This window comes from Megachile rotundata, chromosome 9, assembly GCF_050947335.1.
Source record: "Megachile rotundata isolate GNS110a chromosome 9, iyMegRotu1, whole genome shotgun sequence".
Lineage (NCBI taxonomy): Eukaryota > Metazoa > Arthropoda > Insecta > Hymenoptera > Megachilidae > Megachile > Megachile rotundata.
The window spans coordinates 9070336-9083748 of NC_134991.1; the positions used below are offsets into that span (position 1 = coordinate 9070336).

At 37.2% G+C, this 13413-nt stretch overlaps 1 protein-coding gene across 7 annotated transcripts in view; it reads right to left on the reverse strand.

Moving 5' to 3' along the window:
- The window catches only part of PlexA (plexin A), a 496310-nt gene that overhangs the window by 351437 nt on the left and 131460 nt on the right, over positions 1-13413 (reverse strand). For all 7 annotated transcript variants that reach the window (XM_076535614.1, XM_076535612.1, XM_076535613.1 and 4 more), the window contains one exon: positions 10348-11626. In XM_076535614.1, the coding sequence (XP_076391729.1) occupies positions 10348-11517 (1170 nt within the window). In that variant the 5' untranslated portion in view covers positions 11518-11626. The remainder of the gene's footprint in view (positions 1-10347; positions 11627-13413) is intronic.

The window sequence follows — 13413 nt, forward strand, 5'->3', positions numbered from 1 at the left end:
CGATATGTTACATTATCGATATATTTAATTATCCATATGTCGAATTGTCGGTATATTATCGATATACTAAATTATCAATATATTATACTGTTCGAGGCGTTGCGATCTAATCGATATTTAAGAGATAGCAATATCACGCCTTCTAACTAAATTTCAAAATAAAATCACCGGAAGCACCATCGAAAGCGAGCTCGATCTCTCGATTCGAAGCGTTCCGCATTCAATAACAATCTAAATCAAGCTAGCGAATCCGATCAGGTGAAAGTTGGTTCACGAAGATCGACTTTGCTCGTGTTTTACCTATACTCGTTGATTTGTTAAATAGAACGAGACGCGTTCGTCTGGTACACGGAGCGTGACGTTTGTACTCGGAAGGATCCTCGGTATTCCGCATTGGAAACTACCTTGAGAGCGCACACCAGAAACAATCGTGTTAACGCTCCTTAGACGCTTCTTTTTTTCTTTCATTAATTACCATTACGATGCGTTTCTTTCACGATATTGCAAGATAACGACGACGAGTTCGTTAATATGCGTGACTGATTCGATGCCGAATAGGAGCAGTAGATTACGGCTAAGTTACACGCGTAACGTAAGAGCTACTTTCGATTTACCGCTCGTAAATCATGTTGCTGTATGTGTTCCGGGAATATGTTCAGCTTCCGAGAAATCGAGTGTGGGTAGCCTGTTGAAAAGGTGGGAAACGGTGATATTGAAATTACTGGAAGCAAAAAGTCTTTGATGCGGTGGAACAAAAGGAAGATACTTGGAACAAACAAGATATATGGGAATTATTTTCTTTTAATTTCTTCAAGATTTTGTAATTCCAAGAAGACGCATGATTTATGTAGGGATTAAGGCATTTGGGACTAGGGATATACGTCCATTGATGGGAAGCTGTAAAAGTACACAAATAATAGTTTAAGTGTTATATTTTAAGTTTTCAAGGTCGCGCGTTAAAAGTCACAAAGATTCAAAAATTTTCATCTAAAGTTTCTTAAAACACGAATCAGGATGAAAGTAAACATGAAGATAGTCCCGCAGAAAAATGGTAAAAATATTAAAAACAGCAAATTGAGTAGCAATCATCATGTCTGAATAGATCAATTGATTCAACGATAACTCTTGTCGTTTCGCAATAACTTCGACGAAAGACCATTTTTTGCGGAGATGGCATCACGAAACCGCCGACACGAGCGGTCTTAATTGGAACTAATTGACGGAGCACCTTTTTCAGGGTCGGCTGATGGGCTTTTTTATGGCTGACCGAAGATCAATGAGGTGCGGTGAAGGAAAAAACAACTGTTCCTACCCAACTAGATCTCACCTAATCCACCGAACTCGTGGAAAATACCTTTCACGATCGTGATACGTAAGAGCTTTCTTGATCGTTTAATCACCGTTCGATTGCTGTTCTACCAAGAATACGTTTCCAAGAGAATTTGTACGTCGGGGGCTAATGCGATCGGGAAACCGTAGCTCTTACGATTTCATGACTCTGGATCAGATGACTCTGACCACGACTCGCTATCTTAATTAGCCTTAATTTGTTTTATCTTGGATAGAAGCTGACTGCGTAAAGAGGGAAGATTATTCCTTATTTCCTTATCGTAAAGTTGATTAGGTATACATGCACGTTGTTTTAATCTGGTTTGAGAGCTTTTTTTACACGCTTTCGGTATTTATGTAAATAACTGGGAATTTTAATGCCTACGCACCTAATTGAGGAACGGGGGATGTATATTCGTAATTGAATATTTTAATTTCTGGTTTAATAAAAGTTTATTGCAGTGAACTTTATTATCTATTAAATGTTTGGAAATTTTTACAGGTTCGAATTATAACATTTAAGAAATATATTACTAAGGAATAACGTAAACAAGTCAGTAGCTTATGAGAGAATATTTCATTATATTATTATGTAATATTTAATTAAAATAAATAGAGTGTCCGAATAAACAAAAGATACGAAGTTGTTTGAAGTTGCAGTGATTAGATGCTTGACTCTGTTTGCGATATCTATAAGAGATGCAAGTTAACCTTCTTGTTCGTTTTTCTTTGTTGTTTCGAAGACGAAACGGTGAGAAAGTATGCGGAGAACACAAAGGACTCGTTCACGTACGCGGGGCGAGAAAAAGGCATAGAAGCTGCTGCGGGAAAACTGTGGAGAAGAAGAGTGTAGATAAGGAGCGGCATAAAAGAGATAAAGATTGTTTGTTTGGTCCAGCCGACGAGCTGCCGTGGGACACTGTTACCCTTTTATTTCTCTTCTCCCTTTAGTTTCGTTCGTTCCGGATCGCGCCTCTGCATTTGTTCCTACTTTTTCTTCTCTTAAATATTCCTTTTCTTTATTTTCTGCCGCTTCGTTACACGTGTCCTGCGGAACGTGTTTCTTCCTTCCGATCAGTTTTTTCTCTTTTACCGTTGTTTCTTTCAAATGGGTTCATTGCGTCCTTTCACAGTTGTCTCTCCTTTTTATAACTATTGCATTTGCAAGGTGTCGGTATTCAATTGCAGTTTCATGGAGATCTTTGGAAGAATTTAATATAATATATATGTGTTTAGCGGTTTACAAATTTAATTAGGTTAATCAGGTTCAAACTGTCCAAACTTTTTATTTGGGAATTTTGAGAATTTTTCAGATTTTAGGGATTTTTGGAAAATTGAGAATCATGGGATTTGTTGTAATTTTAGAAATTGTAGAAATTTGAAGAGTTTGTAGAATGATCAGAATTTTTGCAATTTTAGTAATCTTGAGAATTTTTGAAATTTAAAGAATTTTGGGAATTCTAATAATCTTGAAAATCCTGAGAATTTTTGACATTTTTGAAATTATTGAAATTTAAAAAATTTTTGGAATTTTAGTAACCTTGAATACCTCGAGAATTTTTGAAAATTTGAAATGAAATGAATTTTGAGGAATTTTAATAATTTTGAATGTCTTGAGAATTTTTAAAATTTATGGAATTGTGGGGATTTTAATAAAATTGAATATCTTGAGAATTTTTGAAATTTAAAGAATTTTGGGAATTTTAATAATCTTGAATATTCTGAAAATTGTCGACATTCTTGAAATTATTGAAATTTAAGAAATTTTTAGAATTTTAGTAACCTTGAATATCTCGAGAATTTTTGAAAATTTGAAATGAAATGAATTTTAATAATTTTGAATGTCTTAAACATTTTTTAAATTTATAAAATTGTGGGGATTTTAGTAAAATTGAATACCTCGAAAGTTTTTGAAATTTGCGAAGTTTTTAAAATTTAAGAAATTTCATGAATCTATTGAATTTTGTTAATTTTACAAATTATTTGAATTTTAATAAGCTTGGTAATTTTATGAACGTTGAGAATTTTACTAATCTTTGTATCTAACCGTATTAAACTAAAATTGCGTTAAACGATATTTGTAATTCAGAGAACACGTTCGTCGGAACATCGGTTAAGAGGCAGTGGATTAAAGAAATAAGACGTTAGAAAAAGAAGAAGTAAAATGTAGAAGCGAAGGAAAGAAAAGGGCGCGAAAAGGAAAGGTAGAAAAGAGGATCGTCCAACGAGCCGAGCCGTCTAGCCTCGAAAATTTGAATAAATCTGAGCTGGAGTGCACGCTACCGTTCTGAATATCATTTCGACGCTTTCCGCAAACTATCCACTCTTTTATCTCGGCCTTTTTCGCCAGACGAAAATGCCGGAGGACTTGGTTACACTCCACCAACCCCAAACGTAGAGCGTCGTTCACGGTAATAAACCGAGCAAACGCTTTATTATGAGTCATTCGTGGGAACCTTTGACATTACGCCTCCTGACGTCCGTCGCGTGTACGGTCAATAACAAGTATCATTTCCCTAGGGCAAATGTAACTGAGGGAAAATATAGCTTATTGTGGATTTTTAGGGATTTTTGCAGATTCGTGTAATACACGGACAGGATGGATACAGTTGGGTGGACACTGTGGAATTATTAGATATTTAGAGATGTGAAGTTTTGGGAATCTGAGTGGAGTTATTAGATATTTGGAGATGTGGAGTTTTGGGAATTTGAGCGGAGTTATTAGATATTTGGAGATGTGGAGTTTTGGGAATCTGAGTGAAGTTATTAGATATTTGGAGGTGTGGAGTTTTGGGAATCTGAGTGGAGTTATTAGATATTTGGAGATGTGGAGTTTTGGGAATCTGAGTGGAGTTATTAGATATTTGGAGATGTGGAGTTTTGAGAATCTGAGTGGAGTTATTAGATATTTGGAGATGTGGAGTATTGGGAATGTGAGTGATGTTATTAGATATTTGGAGATGTGGAGTTTTGGGAATCTCAAATGTCTGAAAATAGGGAATTTGGGACTTCTCAGAATTTTGATATATTTTTTTTTTAATAGAGTTATGGATCGTGTAAAGGTTATAGGGATGTCAAGTTTGGGGTAGTTTGGACATAGAGAGATTTAGAGATTTGAGAATTTGGGAGGATTTGGAAGATTGAGAATTTTAATGTTTCGGGATGTAGGAATTTAGGAATTTAGAAAATTTGGAGATTTGGAAATGTAGAAACTTGAGTATTTAGGAATTTAGAGATTTAGAAATTTGGAAACTTGAGTATTTATGAATTCAGAGATTCAGAAATCTGAAAACTTGAGTATTTAAGAATTTGAGGATTTAGAAATCCAGAGACTTGAGTATTTAGGAATTTAGAGATTTAGAAATCTATAAACTTGAGTATTTAGGTATTTAGAGATTCAGAAATCTGAAAACTTGAGTATTTAAGAATTTGAGGATTTAGAAATCCAGAGACTTGAGTATTTAGGAGTCTAGAGATTTAGAAATCTATAAACTTAATTATTTAGGAATTTAGAGATTTAGAAATCTATAAACTTGAGTATTTAGGAATTTAGAGATTTAGAAATCTAAAGACTTAAACATTTAGAAATCTAGGAAATTGAATATGTAAAAGTTACAGAATTTGAAAATTTTGAAGTTTAGAAATAGTGAAACATCCCCTTCATATACAAAAATCTAAGAATTTGGTCATTTGACAATTTCAAAATTTAGATATTTGCAACTCTAAGAAAGTTTGAAAAATTCCAATATTAGCAAATTTGGACATTTAGAAACCTAAAAATTTCACATTTGATAAATTTAACAATTTCACCCTACTGAAATTTAATATCAAACAATAATTCTTTCCAATATTGAAATCAGCACTAATTACGAGTAACAAAGCCATGCGTTATATAGCCATGTAATCATTTTACGGCTATAGAATACCTAGCACAATGCTGCATGAGCAACATAGTTATTAAACTTAACAATCAATACTATTTCATTCAACTCTCCCTTTCATCTTTCTAATACCAACCATCTTGCATACACCTCTCAACACTTTGTTGAACCTGGAACAATTTTTTATTCCACAGTCGCGTTTCATTCCAGTTTCTATCGTACTACTATTGCATCACTCACTCCATTACTCACAGTCATTCCATTCAAACGTTTTTAACCGCGAAACAAATTAGAACAGAATTTACTGTTCGTTCTTTGCACGATCATATCCGGTACCTTTCTTGTGCTAGGAAAAAATCATTCAACTATGTGACCTGCGGTTCGATCGAGTTTTATAGGTTCTCTTTGATCGAGGATATGGCAATTGAAAATTTGTTTATACGTCGATGACAAATTTTTTATTTGATGAATTCATAAATTTTCGAACTTTTATGTTTATGAGATTTCAAATTTCAAAATTTCATATTTCGTAGATTTTTAAATTCTTGAATTGGTAGATTTGTTAAGTTTTTAAATTTGTATATTTTCGAATTTTTAGATATTTATATTTTTGAATGTTTAATTTTCTAGATTTCTGAATTTTTTAAATTAAGTTCTTAGGTTTTTAAAATTCTAAATTACCTAATTTCCAAATTTCCAAATTTCCAAATTCCCAAGCTTCCAAATTCCCAAGTTTCCAAATTTCTAAGCTTTCAAATTTTCAAACTTCCAAATTCTCAAGCTTCCAAATTCTCAAGTTTCCAAATTTTCAAATTTCCAAATTCCCAAGTTTCCAAATTTCCAAGATTCCAAATTTCCAAGCTTCCAAATTCCCATACTTCCAAATTTCCAAGCTTCCAAATTCCCATACTTCCAAATTTCCAAATTTCCAAATTCCTATGTTTCCAAATTCCCAAATTTCCAAATTCCCAAGTTTCCAAATTTCCAAGATTCCAAATTTCCAAGCTTCCAAATTCCCATACTTCCAAATTTCCAAGCTTCCAAATTCCCATACTTCCAAATTTCCAAATTTCCAAGCTTCCAAATTTCCAAATTTCCAAATTCCTATGTTTCCAAATTCCCAAATTTCCAAATTCCCAAGTTTCCAAATTTCCAAAATTCCAAATTTCCAAGCTTCCAAATTCCCATACTTCCAAATTTCCAAGCTTCCAAATTCCCACGTTTCCAAATTCCCAAATTTCCAAATTTCCAAATTTCCAAGCTTCCAAGCTTCCAAGCTTCCAAATTTCCAAATTTCCAAATGTCCAAATTTCTAAATTCTTCAATCTCTAAATTTCCAAATTCCTCAGCTCCCAGATTTCTAAATTTCCACATTCACAAATGCCTAAATTTCTAGACTTACGAACTTCTAAATTATTAAATTCTTAAGTTTCTAAATTTCTAAATTCCTATATACCTAGATTTCTAAATTCCAAAGACCTCAATTCCCAAATCCCTAGTTTCTAGCTTCTCAAGAGTCCAAACTCCCAAATTCCCAAATCGAAAAGTTTCCAACTCCTCAATTTCAATATTTCCAAACCCTCAAATTCGACAATAGTCATCTCCAAAACTCTCATCTACAAAAAAGTCTCACACAAAATCTCCCCAAATCCTCAAATCCTCCACAATGAAAAAACTCCACAAACACAAAATAATATACCACATATTTTACAACCAGCATTATACCGAGTGTTCACTTCCCACACTTTGTAATCGAGAATTAAACCTATGCCATATTCAAGAAATAATTGTACAGCCACGCGACAGTCACCGAGAAATGTCGATTTCTTATAAATATCTCCATTAAAAAAACTATCGTACATGCATAAAATTTACATTCATGTATTTATATTCATCATTTCACGCTTCGATGTGTCGCGTTCATTTTAATAATTACAAGATTTCTGTTCAAAGAACAGCTACCGTAATTTGAAAAGATTTTTATCAGCGACAGAAATACTAGAGTACACAGTTTCGGTGGTATTTAAAATACATTATTTTTTTATTGAAATTTATTATTCGACCGAATTACATTCGTAGAGCGTCAGTGAGCTGTGACCAACGTGGCAGACAACGTGTTAAACTCGGTCATGCTTGTGTTATTCTGAGTTATTTGAGACCACCTACGTCGAGCAGTATTGATGCCTGATGAAAAACAGCTGAGAAATTTACGCTATCTTGGTCAATGAATTATAACCGTGTTTGGAAAGGTTTGAAATACGTGCTGATACGTCGCTGAATATTCTTAGAACTTAATTGATTTCATTTCATTTTAAAATGGTTATTTTATCTTTGAATTTAGATGTTAGTGAGAACTGGTGACAGACTAATGAATATTCGAATAATAATTGTATTTGTATACAATGACAAGTTTATATTACTGTGAGCAGATGTTATACAAATTTGGTATATCTATATTCATTTAACGATTCATCTGTTACCGATCAAATGTGAATAACTCACGCATGTGACCCGTATTGGTTCGTATGTAAGAAACACGTGACGCAGAATAGACATAACTAACTGATCATTCTTCAAAAATGTAATTTACGTTTTGTAAATGACAACGTATACAATAACAGTAAATTTGAATAATCTGAGAGTAAGTGACAATAAACTGAAATAATAATCTGAGAGCAAGTAAGAGTAAATTTAAATAATAACCTGAGAGTAAGTAACAAAAAATTGAAATAATAATCTGAGAATAAAGTACGAATAAATTTAAATAATAATCTCAGAGTAAAGTAAGAGTAAATTTAAATAAAAACTGAGAGTAAGTAACAATAAATTTAAATAATAATCTGAGAGTAAAGTAAGAGTAAATTTAAATAATAATCTGAGAGTAAGTCAAACAAAATGAAATAATGTCACAATAAATGACAATAAAATAAAGTAATAATTCAAGAAAGTAAATAACAGTAAAATTAAATAATATAAGAGACAATAAATTCAGAAAAGTACGTAAAAAAAACAATCACTTAAAACGACAGAAAAATAGAATGACGAGAAAACCGTTTTCAAATATCCTTCAGTTCCCTCCGACAATTTCGCGCTGATAAAAAACCTGTGGATCGAGCAAGCGGTAACATCGAAATCGCGAGTCAGCGTTTCGAGGAAAATCTGTGAATTCTTGTCGACGATAGCGATTCAAACGACCGAGAAACGAACAGAGCTTTTTCCAGAAGACGTAGTCGAAGATCTAGCCTAGATTAGGATCGCGCGTGTGAAAGGAACACATGACGCTCCGCACGATCTCTCTCGCTATATCACCAGCCGAGATTTTCGATACCGGCCACCTGTTACGTAAATACAAGCACTCTCAAGAGGAGCCTCAAGATGCAGCCAATTGATTTACGTCGCAATGGGCCACGAGGACGAATCGTGGCCTTCCCTTTTACCTGGCAACCATTCAGCAAATCAACGACAAAGACTTCCAACGTTGTTCTAGCACGTGCGCTGAATTACCAACGCATAATTCGATTCGTTCGCGTGATACCTTGCCTCCAAATTATTCCACGAACGGGACTTTGCTTCCTTGAAAACTTACCTTGATTCGCCAAGAAAAATCTTCCTCCGAGGATTTCGATATTGCTCTTTTGCGGAGACGTGATTAATAACGGATGCATCATTGATGAATGTGCGAGGGTGATTCATTGATATGTACACGTGCCAGGAAATGGTGTGATTATTCCGGGTACAAGATAGAATGTCTTTGTTTCGTACGAACGTACTTATCGATATCATGCTTTGGATGAACAATGGATCCAGTGGGAGTTGTTTATGGACATTGCTAACGAGGCATTGAAGACTCAGAAAAATTTCAACTTTTCGACTTTTAATTTCAAGACCTGGAGCAAAAGTTCAAGATTCAAGATTTGGAAATTTAAAAATTCGAATAACTCATTGAAAACTTATTAAACAAAAAAAATTTCTAATCTGTTCAAATTGCCAGCAGAAATTTCCCTGTCGAATCGCGATTCACCGCGCGAGTAGTCTGATTTGTCGGGCAGAAAAGAACGATTTAAGGGGAAACAGGGAGGTGGTTTGAATTCGATAATAAAAGGCGGAATAGTGGAGCGTCGTTGAGGAGGTCGATCAAAGTCGTCGCGGTTGGAGTAGCGCATGAATCGCGAGTGCACGAGTCGCAAATGGATTTTCCTCTTTACGGATTGTTGTTGAGGGTGTACGATAACGGGGAGAGCCAGTGTTTCGTCCATCGGTGTCGATTTGCATTCAGTCAGGAGGAGCCGTACGTTTGCTTTGCTAGCGTCAGGTAATCGGTAAACCGCCATCGAGTTTCTTATCGCGTGACAGCACCGCATGGGGGCTTAAAGAACCCCCTTGGAAAGAAACACGAGAACGGGGCGCGTGCTTTCTTGCTCGATTTTACACGTGCACCCACGATCGGTTCGTGCTACGACGTTACAACACGACTGAATGATCGTTTCTCATTTACATAGACGCGAATATAAAGCCAACTTTCGTGGCATTACTACACCTGGAACTTGTCTTCTACCATCCACCATTCGTAATCCTCTTGTTGCACTTTCGGACCCGTTTAACGCGTGCTTTTACAAAATGATGCTGCAATTTTTCTTTTTATTCCTTCTGAAATGTTCGGCCGTAAACCACGAAATACTCGCATAAATATTTCAGACCTTTCAAATTTCTGAACCCGTTCTATCTACAACGCCGTATCACATACCCATAAGTCTTTCGCGCTTGATTTGTGATATATTAAATAAATTTACTTGGAAATAAATACTAAATCCAAATATTTTAGGATGTTAGTTCGAATTCACTGTGTTTGATAAAAATATTTGGAACAACACTTTCATGGTATGAAGTGTATAATAGATAGAAAAAAAACAATTCGAAAACAGTTTGATTTAATGACAAAATCGAGGACACCTAATAGGAACACGCAATGTTTTTACTATATTATATGGGAACATCCAGTATAATCAAAAGATCCTGACATGATACTTAATCATTCTGAAATAGTCCTTTTTCCAGACAGTAAGTAAACCTTGCTCGCGTAGAAGGTACGCGATGATATCGAGACCGCAACTGAAGAAAAAGGAAAGTAACGACTCACCGTTGAGATGCACGGATGACTGGGAGACACGTACTCCAATCCCCTGTGTCCCTCACCGCTGAAGCACTTCTGTATATTGGTCATGAACTTCCTTCTGATAGCCTTCAACGAGTAAACACATAGCGCGGAATGTTCCACGGGTACGTCGCTGTTGGTGCCGTTGCTCTCGGCAAATACGGCGAACAGCACATCGTCCTGCGCTGTGATGCCCAAATCACCGGCGAGCACCGAGCCAGCTTTGCCCACGTACGCGGCCTGCACCAGGTTGTAATATATCCCGTCGTTGGTGCAGTTGATCGGTATCTCGGTGTACGAGTAGTAATGCTGGTCGTCGTGGCAGACCCGCACCAGCTTCGATATGTATATCGCCGTCTCGGTGTTCTTCATCTGCGTGGTCATGAAGTAGCTGAAACCCCCGCTGCTAAAACCGTACACGTAATTGATGGGGTATCGCTCGCGAGCCAGCGAGTTTATGTACATCCTGGTGCCGGTGGTGACAGCGGCTTCCGCGATGTTCAGCATCCTGTCCTTGTCGAGGGAGCGGGAGCTCACCGCGGGCACCTCCGATCTGTACGGCGAGTTCCCGGTAAAAGTCACGCCCACGTACATCACCTGGGACACCGGTGGATTCGGTGGTCCCGGTGCTATGAAGGCTACCGTCGAAGCGGTCGCGTTGTTCGCCACAACCGCCTCCTTCACCTCTTGCACCACCTCCGAGATGTTGTGCAGATTTCGAACCCTGCACGTGCCCTGCGACAGGCTACCGCACGAGATCAACCTGGTGGTCGTGTAATCGATCACCAGGGCCTTGTTCACGTTGTCCACCAGCTTCGTCGACATTTCTCGGGGACAGTCGATCATCGAGCAAGCTGTCGAGTCGCCCTTCGGACCGGTCACTTCTTTCACCACCAGTTGCAAGTCTGGGGATAATTGGTACAGCCGGTTCACCGCGCCCACGTACACGCGGCCCGTGTTCTTGTCCACGACCAAATGGTTCATGCGTTTCACCTCGGGGTCGTGGAACTTTTGTACTATGTCCGCCGAGGTTGAACGAACCGGCAAACGCGGAGACATCAGCACCAGGATCAACAGGACCAGACGGAGTTGCTGCTGATGAGACAACAGCGAGCCCATCCTCGTTGATGACTCGGTCACCGGGAAGACTAGCATCTTACTATTCTACTGCCTAACGCTAACAGGGACACAACCTGCCGACACTTTCTATAACGCTGCGCCCGGGGATCCTCGGAGAGGCGGCTTCCTCGAGCTTCGTCCAGACCTAAACAGAAAAGTCCAAATAAATATTATTATATGTTACGTTATTATTGTATGTTACGTTCATTAATAGGACAGTTATATTCTAGTCAAGGATTGGTATTGCAAACACTTTATGAAGACGTGACAGTGCATAGTAATGTAACAATCACATGTTAAATCACATGAAGAAAGCACTCTTTCTTTATCATCAATTTCTAAAACATTGTACATTTATATTGTACCACCGACATAGAATGCAATTTACGCGAAATAAAGCTTAAAAGCCTTCGTTCCTGAAGGTCGGTATCAGAAGCAAGAACAACATGACGAATGAATCGAACGACTGGAATATTAGTAGCGAAATCTCAAAGAAATTGTACATATCTGTTATAAAGATCATTTAAATTCTCCGTCTTCTGTTTTCAAGTGGTCAATTTAAATTTGATTACCGGTTAAACGCATGCTCTTGTTCGAAGAGTATGAAGACGTCTACCACAAAGACCGGTCTTAAATCAAGCGGTCTAGTATTTTCGCGAAGGTAGTCGATGTTTAGCGTGACTATACGGCCGTTTTACATTAATTGCGAGTTAGCACTCAACCAACGACACTCGAGACACGAACCACCTTCTACCGCGGAATAATTGCTACGATTATCTCTTCAAACTCGAGGGGATTCGGGCGATCGCACGCGAAGACACTGTGTCGTTGAATTCGGAGTGCCTCAGACATCAGCAATGTCAAGATAATTCTTATCTTTCAGAATCCTCCAACCACCAAATTGTTTCTCCGCATTCTCCTTAAAGAAGAAATGCTTTTAATCGATGTTACTAGTTACTCCTATCAGAATGGGATCTGAGGTCAGCAAATTCTTTGATGATGTGTGGGTTCATGTTTTATAGTGTTTTGGTCGATTGTGTAATATGTATTGTAATTTCATTGTGTTAGATGTAGATGTATACTGCGTGTATGGATTTTGCGTAATTCTATATTTACATGTATGTTGTGTGATCATGTACTACGTATACGCATGTATAGGGTATAATCATATAATCATATATGTAGAGTATAATCATATATAAATCATATATGTACAGTAGGACAATTAGAGTGATATTTTGTATACAATTTTTAGTGCCTAATTTCATCAAATTCCACTTGATTCTACATATAATAAAAGATCCAATACTGACAAAATATTAGTTATAAATGATAACCCGTTTCTTATTTTTTAAAAACCTTGGTTTTGTAAGAAAAAGCGTAAGAATAACTGGCGAACACTTAACGGGAACGCGTACAAAAAGCAAGCTCCGTTGTCTGAAGGGACATTATCCGTGATAATTGAACGCGATCGAAAAGGTTTGAAAGTTCACGTGGGACTTCCTAAAAGTCAGTGAACGGGAAAGAAAAGCGTGCAAGTGAGAACACGAGGGCAACACGGCGAGGAGAAGAACCGAAGGGGAGGTTCTCTGACAATTTATCGACTAGGGAAACCAGGTGCCTTTGACTGGAACCCCAACGCATGCTCCTCTTAACGAAATGAAACGCCTGACTTTACGCGGAAAGACGTGAGAAAAAATGCGAAAGGGACAAGAAAGGTGGTCAGACGTCTTCCTTGTCACAAATTGGAGGGTGACGTTCAATAGAAACAAAAACTTTCCCTATTTTCCTCGATACCCGTCTGGCAAACCCCGTCGACCCTATGTTACTGGTCGATTCCAATTTATGGATACAATTATGGGAAAAAGGAAAAGTACAACTGCGAGTCTTTTCAAGTTCATTCCGGTATATGTCCTTTTTGTGTAACGTGGA